The sequence below is a fragment of the Solanum tuberosum genome, unplaced genomic scaffold (genome assembly GCF_000226075.1).
Source record: "Solanum tuberosum cultivar DM 1-3 516 R44 unplaced genomic scaffold, SolTub_3.0 scf00343, whole genome shotgun sequence".
Taxonomy (NCBI): domain Eukaryota; kingdom Viridiplantae; phylum Streptophyta; class Magnoliopsida; order Solanales; family Solanaceae; genus Solanum; species Solanum tuberosum.
In genome coordinates, this window is record NW_006239267.1 from 552,332 (window position 1) to 564,751 (window position 12,420).

Here is a 12,420-nt window from a genome sequence, read left to right on the forward strand (position 1 = left end):
AATCTCAAGAAAGGTTTTCTTGATTGTTTACCTTCAAGCTAGGGTTTCAAGACTTCTAATCAAGATTCTTCAAGAACCTTGTTCTTCCAGGTATGTAAGGTTGTCATAGTGTTGGACTAGTTTGTCCTCATGCCCTACATCTACTTTCAACTTAGTAAAAGAGAAATCTATGATTCTACCCCTAGATTTGAGTATTCATGAGATAAGTTGATTTTGAGTTCTTGAATTCCTTATTCTTTTGAAATTCTATTCCTAAGTATTGAGTTTCTATATTTTTATTGAGATTCTTGACTTGATTTGTTCATGTCTATAATTCATCATGAACCCTACTTTGAGTTATAAATCTAGAGAAGTTTTTCAAAGCCAACACTTTAAACTGAGTTTTTGAGGAAGTAAAGATGAGTTTTGAGAAAAAGTTTAAAGGTTCTATTTCATAAAGACTTAAGAGTTTCTAATGTTATTTTATTCATATATATATATATATACATATACATATGAACCTATGTTAAATATTGGACTTGAAAGATAAGTTCATAAGTGTATGTTTTCAAGAAGGTAAACACGTCTCATGTTTTGAAAAGTATTTCAAGTAATGTTAGAAGTCCATTCTTTGTAATGGGTGAACTGAGCACAAAGTTATATTAATTATTTTGGGAGTAGTATCGAGCACCGAGTTGGGTTAGAGTCTTTTATGATTCGGAAATCCCATAGAATTACGTAGCCAGTGTAGGATAGGATAGCATTTATTCTTCATGCGACTCCTCACTGCCTCTGAGAAGGCCAATTAGATGGATCCATAGTCACGATACCATTCTATACCCCCGGCAAGGTATAGGATTGACCCTTGCAACGTGCGGCGGGACGTTGTATCATTGCTAAGCTCATAGTAATGGTTGTCGGTTAGAGAAACTCTCCATAAGTAAAGTATATTATTTTCATGTTGCTTTCATTGTATATTTTATTGTAAAGCTTAAATGGTTTTCACTTCATGTTCATGTATTGATTCAGTTGAGTTGCTTTCAGTCATTCAGTTTAGTTATTTGTTTACTTAGCTATATTACATACTCGTACATTCCATGTACTGATGTCATTCAACCTGTATCCTTTTTATGATGCAGATATAGGTGTTCATGATTATCAACACGCGCTTCGTTAAGATCACTCTACACTCCAGTTAGCTTTGGTGAGCCTTCTTGTATTCCAGAGGACTTCACAGCTACTTTCCAATTAGTAGTTTTGAGGTGTCGTGGGTCTTGTCCCGACATCCTTTCTTAATAGTAGAGGCTTCATAGATAGACAGTTTTAGAGAGTCTTTTAGTTTTCAGATATTTTATTTAAACTTATGTTTCATACTAAGTATATTTAGCAAAGTTTTGAGATTCAATAAACTGTTTTTAAACGTTTCTTTCAATTTGATGCTTATGTATGCTCAAGTTAGTCTTCCGCTTGTAGTCAGCCAGGATGAGTGTTTACTTAGGGACCAACAATGGTTGTTGAGTGCCGACCACGTCTAGGGTGCAGGCTTAGGTCGTGAGATTGAGGTTATGAAATATGTCTCTAATTAGTAATTCTTTCAATTAATTTATAGATGAGGTTTTAGAATATTTATGAAAATTTACTGTTAGTTCCATTCTATATTTATTTGTGTCTACGGGAGTTTTATGGTATATCATTTACTTTTAAAGATCATTTCATGAATTTTACTTATGCGTCTCATGTTTAGTTTAGATAAAATTAATTTTAAACTTTTATATCGTAATATATATACATATATCTAGAGATATATATTCTACAAAATGTTGATTGTAATTATATGTAATGTTTCTAAATATGATGTCATATATTTTGAATAATTGCAGACTCAAAAAGGTGTCACTATTGAACTGAAAAAAAAGGCGCCGAGACAAGACCCTATGCGACCTGACTATTCTATTGCAATGACTAAAAACCAAATCAATTGAATTAGCTAAACTGGAGCCCTCCTGAATATAGGAGATCTCACAAAAGAAGTTGATTGAAAGAGGTCCTATTGAAGTGCATGCTGACTATCACGAACACTTGAATCACCATCACTTAAAGATGCAGCTCCAAAATGGTGTTACTACATGGAATGTATGGTATGTAAAATAGTTGAATGAAACAACTGGTTAACTGAATTAAGAATGTAACTCTAAAAGTAGATGATGAGATGGATAACTGAAAAGTAAAACATGCAAGCGTACTTTTAACATCAAAACTTTACAACTAAATATTCATGCAACAATAGTAATGTAGAAAAATTTCACAACTCAAACCACCGCACTATGCGGGCACCTCCTCTAACCCCTAAATAGGAGAACCCCTACCACTCAATGAAAATACTGATAGTGCGAAAGCGAACAAAAATCAATATGCATCATTTAATTAAGAAAATGAATTTCCAGCCTCGATAATTACCACTATCTTTGAAAAACACATGGAACCCTCCCTAGGAACTAGTCTAAACATGTACAAGAGCTTCTAAGAGTGTTCAATATCTGAAAAGTAAGACAACTTGCTCCACAAGGGAAAGAGGAGTAGAAGCTATGGAGATCATCTGCATTGTCACCTACGAAACATCACTGACCTGCTACCTCAATATTAGGACTTGGTTTAATTCCCGATTGATCTTTATTAAAAAGACTAGTTAAATGACCTTTCTGAATGTCACAATCCAAAAGCTAAGGTCATGATGGCACACACCCCAAAAAAACCCAGTGTATAAGCCGAAGAAACTAACTCAAGAATTATCTCAAATGTTGCCGAAAAGGAGGTAAATACACATATGAGAGTTCTAGAATAAAGTCAGGTCATAAAAGAAGAAATATTGAGATACAACAAATAATTTCCAAAACCTGGTATCATAAGCATTAAAGAGCACTCTCATTCAATATATTAATTTAAAATTCAACACTTGTCTTTGAAGTATACATAAAGAAAAATGAAATTAGATGAAGCTTGAATGATGACTCAAATGAGGATCTCACCACAACTTCGAAGCTCAAACATTGAACGATCAATTCAGCTGTCTCAATTACCACTCATACTAAGGGCTGCCACAAAAGGTTGTAGTAGAGTTGAGTATCCACATGTACTCAATAGGCTTGGCCGACGGAGTATAAAGTATTTAATAGAACTTACAAAATAAACTATGAAATGCTTCCACCAGCTTACAAAAAAGTTCGATTCCGGCATCGGTTCCACCAGTTTATATAAGAACAACGTAAGTAAAGTAAACATGTAAGGTTATAAACAATATCTTGTATCAGTAGGGAAATTACACAATAAACAAATCTGACCAATGCAATGCGATGATGAAATGATGTGATAGAACAAAGGTTGTCGCACCTGCCTTATACACCTTGCCGAGATTTAGCTTCTAGATAAGGACCATGGGGGACTCGTATTCCATATACCAATCTCATAATCTCAATATCTGATCAACTTGCCACCTAGCTCGTGGTCAAGGATAAAAGTAAGGTATCTCATTTTCTTTATCAAAGTAGTACTTCTCCAGTTTCTCAGATTCCCATGATCAATAGTATGATGAATGAGGATGAATGCATCACAACACATATGACATGGAGGCATAATCAATTCAACCTAGGTCGAAAAGGACCAAAGACCCAAACTCACTAAATCATGATATACACACTTACATGGAAAAATAGTGCAAAAATTCATTTGAAATAAGCGTTTACCATTTGGAAACATTCCTTTCATTTTAATATGTGATTAAAAAAAAACTAGTTCAATCCCCTAACTCGGGAATTTCAAGTAAAAAATGCTAGAATAGACAACTCAACCTCTCACTCGAACAAATCAGTTATCGCATGCTCTCAAAGCAATTAATAGTATCACATAATGACCACACATGGGCTAAGCATTACAAATAAGCTCCCACACGGGCGAAACAATGAAGTCTACAATTTCCAACATCTCAATGTCATGCTACGATCACATCCCATAGTCTAGTTCATAAGAAAGATTAATTACCCAACCCAATTTAGAAGAAGTATAAGTCAAACCTACCTCAAAAGCCGAAACTTTACTCAAATCACACTACCGGTGCTTTTCCTCTATCAAAACTCCCAAAAAGATTTCCAACTATCAAAAAAGGAAGATACACATAAGTGGGTTCTAACGATACCCATACTGCAAAAGTCTTGAATCAGATCTAAAATCATCCAAAAACTCCTCAAAAATTGAAAAAGGGTAAAATCAGGATTTTGTTAGAAATTCATGTCCATTAAGTGAAAAGGAGTCTATGGGTTAAACCCAAGTGAAAATGAGTCGAAATCGATGATTAAATTGAGTAGAAAACATTTTTTCAACTTTAAGGGAAAAACTCAAAAAATGCCTTTTGAAACATGGTTTAAAACGAGATATTTTAGAAAACCTTTGTGAAAATCAATTTACCCACAATAGAAGGACCTTAAATCCCAAAAATCAATGAAAACCCATTCCAAATTGACCTACAAATCAACAATTTTGATTTCTCCACTTTGGGGTTTAAAATTTCCACTTGGTGGATATAAATCATGAAATATGAAAGAGATATTCTTGGGAAACAAGTAAAATAAGGCTAGAAGTATGTACCCAGTTATTATGAGAGAAAAATGCATCAAAATCACCTCAAACAGTCCTTTCTAGCTCCCAAAATGTCAAAAATACGAAATGGGTTCGAATAGATATCTAACTCAACGATGTTGTCGCTAAAACCCATTTTCCGTCGCTAAAAGTCTATTTTTCCGATGCTAAGAGTGTGCAGCAACAACCGTTTAAACATCTTTTTTGATCCTCAAAACTCATTCGAAACCATATAAACACGAACCAATAGTGTAAATTCATCATAAAACATGTTTTGAAACCAATGGAATCATTGGATTTCAAAAAAAAAAAATTATAACCAAAATACCCCTCGGAACCCATTTAGGCCAAAAATTCATTTTTTTACCTAAATACCCAAATCACAGCCTAGGGTGTCGGGACTTTAACCGACCACCCTACTAGACCAAACTTGATGTTTCGGACTCAATGGAAATGACAAAGTCACCATCCACTGCTCTGATCTCATAATATTGACCAAAGTCAACTATTCCAATATAATTCGACTCAAAAGTCTCAAATCCACCAAAATCTCACTTATCACATCGGGGACTACACTAACTATTCTTGCAAGATATATTAAGCATGAAAACGTTGAGGAGAAGGGAATAATGGTCAATTCATACATAAAGGTAATTTCTCATGAAATGAGACATTACACTATCCACCACTAAAACACGCATTTGTACTCAAACGGAAAGCAAAATTTGGTACCTTAAGGGGGTAAAAAGCTTAGGGTATCTACGCTGCAAGTTGGACTCCACCTCCACGTAGCCTCCTCAACAGACCAGTGTCTCCACTACACTTTCACTAAATCAACATGCTTGGACCTCAATTGCCTAGTCTTCCTATCCAAGGTAGCAATAGGCTCCTTCTCAAAGGAACAAATCTTCATCCAAAGGAACAGAGTCCCACTTAATCACATGGGAATCATCATGACGGTATCTCTTAAGCATCGAAACATAAAACATAGGATAGAGCGTTCGAAGATTCAAAAGCAAGGCCAACTTGTAGTCTACATCTCCAACTTCTCCAAAATCTCAAAAGGCCTATAAATCGTGGACTAAGCTTATCTTTCTTCCCAAACCTCATCACACCCTTGGTGGGTGACACCTTAAGCAAAAAACCCTCAGCAATAGCAATGGATACATCACAAACTCTCATATATACATAGCTTTTTTGCCTACTTTGGGCGATCACAAGACGTTGTTGAATCAATCTCACTCTATCCATGGAGTCTGCCAACAAATATGTACCCCAAGGTCATACCCCAAATGAATCAGACCATCCAACATGAGATCTACACCTCCTCTCATACAAAGCCTCAAACGGTGCCATCTCAATGCTAGAATGATAGTTGTTCTTATAAGAAGACTCTGCAAGGGGTAGGAATTCGTCCCAATGACTTCCAAATTCCATGACACAAGCCTAAAGCATATCCTCAAGCACCTGAACTGTTTGCTCAAACTGACTAGCGGTCTGAGGATAGAAAGCAGTACTCAAATCAAGATTGGTACCCATCTACTCCTGCTTAGAACTCCAGAAATGTGAGGTGAACTGAGTACCTCCATCTAACACAATAGAAATAAGAATTTCATTCAACCGAAAAATCTCACGATTGTATATCTTGGCCAATTGCTTTGAATTATAATTAGTTTTTAACGGAGTGAAATGAGCCGACTTAGTCAACCGGTCCGCAATCACCCAAACAGAATCATACTTACCCAAGGTCAAGGATAATCCAATCACAAAGTCCATAGTAATGTGCTCCCACTTCCACAGATATCTCCCTGTGGGATTCAACCTCAATCTCGTTGGGTTCTTTATGATCAACGATCCCTTGTATACTGACTTGTAAGGTGTATAATTGAGAGTTATCAAAATGTCACGGCCTAAGTGTCAAATTTGGACCGTGAGAAAAATACACATTACTAGTTATATTAACCATTACATCCCGTTAAAAGAACTAAATCACAACTAGGTAAATAATGCATATAATTGCTTTTCGTATATTCAAGCGAAGGTAGATTATTCAAACTCATACAAAAAATTATTTATTGTTCACTTTAAATATATAAAGAGTGGATACTTTCCAATATGAGTAGTTTTTTGGGACCTCATGGAGTTTTTCTAGAGCTGAATTGAGCGTGCACTTCTGCCAGAGCAGAATCACGTGTGTACTTGGTGTATAACCTCAGCAGTATCTTCCATCAGAACCCAAAATCGGCAACGAATATGTCCTTTAGACTTTGCTAGAAATGACCGAACACTAAAAAAATCGATGGAAACCAGCTTAAGTTGGTTGTACTTTGTCCAAAATCGACAACGAATATGTCCTTTAGACTTTGCTAGAAATGACCGAACACTAAAAAAATCGATGGAAACCAGCTTAAGTTGGTTGTACTTTGGAGTTCGTTCAATTCACACATGCAGGGACACACAAACTCATATTATTGTGTATTGGTGAAGTCCTTATTCACTTTGTAATGAATTTCCTTAAAAATTAATTTCGAGCCACTTCTATATATATACTAGGGAAAAGAGCCTGATATACGCCTAAACTTTGTCATTTAGACCTGATATACCCCTCGTTATGAAAGTGACTCATATATATCCTTACCGTTATACAAATGACTCACATATACCCCTACCATTACAAAAGGAGCCCACATATACCCTTCATCTCACGGAAGTGAAAAAATTAGTCTAAAATTTATCTTTTTGACTCTTAATTTAACAAAAAAAAATAATCATGTAGGGGTGTTCAAGTTATATTTTAATCCCTTTCATACATAAATTGTTTTTTGACTTCTTTGATTATCATTATTTGAGTTTCTTATTCTTATTCTTATTTTTTCTTTCATTCTTTAGTGTAAAGAAAAATTTAAAACTATTTTTTTGTGGCTATATTATAATTTAAAACTATTTTTTCTCGGCTATATTGTAATTTAGTTTTTGTATTTGTAAAAAAAAATTGGGGCATCTATAATAAATTTTACAAGAAAACTAGTGAAACATAAATAAATTTAACCACCAAAATGATAAATTTGAATTTGTTGTTAAAACAAAAAAGTCAAAAAAAAAATACGTGTAAGGAGGATCAAATATACCCCATATGAATTATATATATTTTTTAAAAAGGTAATTAAAAATTAAATTTAAATTATTTTTTCACTTCCCTTAGAGAAAAGGGTATATGTGAGCTATTTGTATCACAATATGGATATATATGAGCCACAATCATAACGAGGGGTATATAAGCACTAAATGACAAAGTTGAAGGGTATATCAGACTATTTTTCCTATATACTATTACGTATATTTTTAGCACTTTATTTGAAGTTTTTAAAAATTAAATTGTATTTGATTAGAATTTTTGCAAATAAAAAATTTAGTTGTTTGATTGTAATTTTCCTCAAAAACATGAAATTAATTTAAATAATATTATTTTTATATTAAAAAAAAGGGTAAAATTTGAAAAAAATTTATACAATGATAAGTAAAAACAAGATTTTGGGTGTTTTTATAATTCCAAATATACAATTTATATTTAAAATTTTCATAGTCAAACGACAACTTTCAAATAAAGTAAAAATAAATAATTCTCATAGTCAAATGAGTTTATTATATACCATAATTTTTTTTTTCTCCAAAAATTTGTATCTTAGTCAAAACACGAGGAGAGCGTAGTAGTAAAATTGAGTGTAGCATGTGCTGCCAAGCATAGGAAAAATGTTACTAAAAAGTCCATGAAAAATATCTCTTGTATAGGTCATTGGCCACCCAATATATATATATATATATTCCTTCTCTTTACCTCATTTGAACCCTCTTTTCGTCAAACTCCTCGTTCTTCTCCTTTCTCTTCATTGCCTGTTTCGTCGCAGCGATTTCTAAGGCTAGTAGAACGTAGGTAATACAGCTTTCTCTTTCGTTCTATCATCCGATTTTGATTCTCTTTTAGCACTTTTTTCTGCTTAGATCTGTGAAATATAGCGATTTTTATGTATTTTTACTCTTTTTGAGGTTTGTAGTATTTTGATAAGTCTAGATTTTTGAGTTTTTTTCGTAGATCTGTTTGTAAGTTTATTGGAAATGGATTGTAGGTTTGTGGATCTACGGTTTTGTTGATCCGATTCGTGTTTTACAGTGCTGTTGCTGTGTTTTTGGTGTAGGAGAGATTGTTTTATCGATATAGCTATAGATCTGGTCAACGAGTAGTGCGATTTTTTATTCAAATATATAGTTGTGTTGTGTGATTTATAATTTAGAATTCGGTTACTTAAGTATATACTATAGTTAGGGTTATTTGATAAAAACTGTACACACTGTTGATCTGGTCAACGCGTTTAGAGTGGCCTGATGTGTCTGTGTTATGTAGTTAAGATCTATATACTTGGATTCTCCAAAAATGTTGCTGCACTCGTGTTGTACACTTCAAAAATGCACAACACAACTTATAATTTTGAAGAGTCTGAGCAACATAGGTTAGGATTATTCATGTGATTTAAAATACAGTATTCTGTCATTTGGTGATGTTAAGAAAAATGAATTTTGGCATTTGTATGTCATTTGAACAAACTGTATACATTTTGTGTCAAGATGTCCAGCTGTTTACCAGAGTACATCAAGCTTTTACTGTTCTTTTTTAAAATTATTTATTGAGTAAATGATTTGGTATTTGTGTTCACAAGTTATGTTGTCAGACTTGTGATTGGTTCATCTAGTGTATGTACTAGTTCAGAAATATGTAGATTAGATCAAATCAGTTAATAATAATTGTGTTTATTCTTCATTACTGTACCTTGGAAATGAGATTTACTACAAACATTAGTATGGGTTGGGCCAGTTACTGCTCACTGTGGATTAACGGGATCACATCATTTGCTGTTGTAAGATATATCATTTGTTATTTATTGTAAATGAAAAGCTATTTTCTCTGTCCCATTTTATATGAGATCCCATTTCAATTTGTTTGTCTTGCTTTTTTGTTTTTTAGTCCACTCTAAAAAAATGTCTCTTTTCTTTTTTGACGACTTTTTAATTCAAACTTTTCACGTGGCATATTTATGACCACAAGATTAAATGATATTTTGGTACATTGTACATCTCTTTAATCTAAGAGCACAAGTTTCAAAAGTCTCCTTTATCTTTTTAAACACCATGCCAAGAAAATTAGGCAAACAAATTGAATCGGAGGGAGTATGTAATATATTTTGTGCATCTAACTATAAATATCTTCATCTTCTCATGTCCAAATGAATAGCTTGTTAAATTTTCCTGTGGTTTGATAGTAACTGCAAACATCAAAGATTTACTTGGCTGATTGCTATTGAGAATGAAGATTGATGGTTTTCATTGACAATTTTAGTTCAAAGGAAAAATACCATTTCAAACATGCCGAAATGCAAGAAATTAGGACTTTGATATGGTGTAATAAGTTTCTTTTTTGCTGCACAGTATTTAGCGACTTCTGCTCTTGTTGAGTTCCCAAGGCAAGTAATGGGAATAAAAATTAGCTGAACTCAACTGGGTATTTGGTTTGTGGCTTTCATGTCTTTTGGTGGTTAAGATGGAATTTAAAAGTCTTGTTTATGAATTTGTAGAAGAATTGTTGAGGTTAAGTGTAGAGACCTAAGTCTATTGCTTTTATCTTTGCAGGAGTTTATTCTAGGCTGTGATGGCAGATAACCAGCACCCAACTGTTTATCAGAAGGTAGCTAGCCAGATGCATCTGAGCTCCAGTCTTTCACAGGATGTCCATGCTCGCTACGGGGGCATTCAAAGGCCTGCTCTCTCCCAGAGACGTTTTCCGTATGGCAATTACTCTAATGCCGGACTACAAACATGTCAAGCCACACAGGATCTCTCATTGATTGCCGCAAATGCTTCACCAGTGTTTGTGCAAGCTCCACAAGAGAAAGGACTTGCAGCGTTTGCCACTGACTTCCTCATGGGTGGTGTTTCTGCTGCTGTGTCAAAGACTGCTGCTGCCCCTATTGAGCGTGTGAAGCTTTTGATCCAAAACCAAGATGAGATGATTAAGGCTGGTAGACTCTCAGAACCATACAAGGGAATTGGAGAGTGTTTTAGTAGGACAATTAAGGATGAAGGATTTGCTGCCTTGTGGAGAGGAAACACCGCTAATGTCATTCGTTACTTCCCCACTCAGGTATACCATTTACTTACATTTGATACTACAATTCATGTATATGAAGATAGATGGGTGCTGGTTGTTCTGTTGATTTTTTGAAGTATGGAATGCTGGCTAATATTGTGTTCCACAGGCATTGAACTTTGCATTTAAGGACTACTTCAAGAGGCTCTTCAACTTCAAGAAGGACCGCGATGGCTACTGGAAGTGGTTTGCAGGTAACTTGGCATCTGGTGGTGGTGCTGGTGCTTCCTCTTTGCTCTTTGTTTACTCCCTTGACTATGCTCGTACTCGTCTTGCAAATGATGCCAAGGCTGCAAAGAAGGGAGGTGGTGGCAGACAATTTGATGGGTTGGTTGATGTCTACAGAAAGACACTTAAATCTGATGGAGTTGCTGGCTTGTACCGTGGGTTTAACATTTCATGTGTTGGTATCATTGTGTACCGTGGTTTGTACTTCGGAATGTATGATTCATTGAAGCCAGTGCTGTTGACTGGAAAAATGGAGGTTAGTTATCCATCTATTTTTGGTATTTTCCCATATTGCTAGTTTGCTATTTTGTGATGATATCATATGTTGATAGTTATGTTCAGATGCTTACAATACTTGGAGATTGTTGCCTGTTACTTTGGAGTTGGGTTTTAGGATGTTATGGTTGGAATATGACTTCATTCTATTTTTTTATTCTCTTGATGGTTGCAGGATAGTTTCTTTGCTAGCTTTGCTCTTGGATGGCTTATCACCAATGGTGCTGGTCTTGCATCGTACCCTATTGACACAGTTAGGAGAAGAATGATGATGACATCTGGTGAGGCAGTGAAGTACAAGAGCTCGTTCGATGCATTCAACCAAATCCTTAAGAATGAGGGTCCCAAATCTTTGTTTAAAGGTGCTGGTGCCAACGTCCTCCGTGCCGTTGCTGGTGCTGGTGTGTTGGCTGGTTATGACAAGCTTCAGGTGATCGTCTTTGGAAAGAAATATGGCTCCGGTGGTGGCTAATTCAGACATTAACGTCTTTTTAGAATTAGATTATGGTGATGATGAAAATCCTTCTTATTGAAGTTCCATTTAGGGTTGGGATATTTTACGTTTTTTCCCAATCCGTTTTGAAATAATTTAAAATTTTAGAGCGGGTTAGAACTTTGAACCTGCAATTAATCATTCTCTTGTTTTAAGGTGTTTTGTCATGCAGACCTTTATACTCACAGCAGAGTTTACAGATTCTAATAATCAATTTTTGATTGAATTAAATTCAGATATGATTCATCTGATAGTTAAATACTTTTACTGTCATTTTTTCATATTTATCTTTATATTTAGCTTATGATAATGTCATCATAGCTCTGTTTTACTCTTTACTTCTGTTGTGCAATGTCCTTTAAAATTCTACATAAGCTTGAGCTTGAAAAAGGGATGATTGTCTCCAAATTGAAGTTTAAACAATTAAATTTCGTATAGGACTTCTTTAGAAATTAAATGTTAGTATTGATTATACACATAGAGCAAGAGATGTTTAGCAAAAGAGTAAGAACCAAATTTTATGTACTTTTTCCCATTCAATTTTTAGTTTGTGAATTTATTTCTCGTCTACTTCGTTTCAAAAATTAAAAATTGTTCAATTTACATCTATCTTTAAAAA

At 34.5% G+C, this 12,420-nt stretch overlaps 1 protein-coding gene across 2 annotated transcripts; it reads left to right on the top strand.

Annotated features, from left to right (window-relative positions):
- The first annotated feature begins 8,432 nt into the window (after window positions 1–8,432).
- Window positions 8,433–12,062, top strand: LOC102596607 (ADP,ATP carrier protein, mitochondrial-like). 2 transcript variants are annotated; one of them, XM_006361155.2, is made up of 4 exons: window positions 8,433–8,539; window positions 10,288–10,798; window positions 10,914–11,288; window positions 11,484–12,062. In XM_006361155.2, exons 2-4 carry the CDS (start codon window positions 10,307–10,309, stop codon window positions 11,778–11,780), a joined length of 1,164 nt encoding a protein of 387 aa, XP_006361217.1. In that variant the 5' UTR covers window positions 8,433–8,539; window positions 10,288–10,306; the 3' UTR covers window positions 11,781–12,062. The 2 variants fall into 2 exon arrangements, with proteins under 2 accessions (XP_006361217.1, NP_001275490.1); NM_001288561.1 differs by lacking the exon at window positions 8,433–8,539 and having other exon boundaries at window positions 10,307–10,798; window positions 11,484–11,780.
- The last annotated feature ends 358 nt before the right edge of the window (window positions 12,063–12,420 follow it).

What these genes read in the sequence shown, in the direction of transcription:
- LOC102596607 (XM_006361155.2), top strand. Translation starts at nt 10,307, where the DNA reads ATGGCAGATAACCAGCACCCAACTGTTTATCAGAAGGTAGCTAGCCAG. An exon ending in TTCGTTACTTCCCCACTCAG is followed by an intron (nt 10,799 to 10,913) that starts GTATACCATTTA and finishes TGTGTTCCACAG; the next exon opens with GCATTGAACTTTGCATTTAA. An exon ending in TGTTGACTGGAAAAATGGAG is followed by an intron (nt 11,289 to 11,483) that starts GTTAGTTATCCA and finishes TGATGGTTGCAG; the next exon opens with GATAGTTTCTTTGCTAGCTT.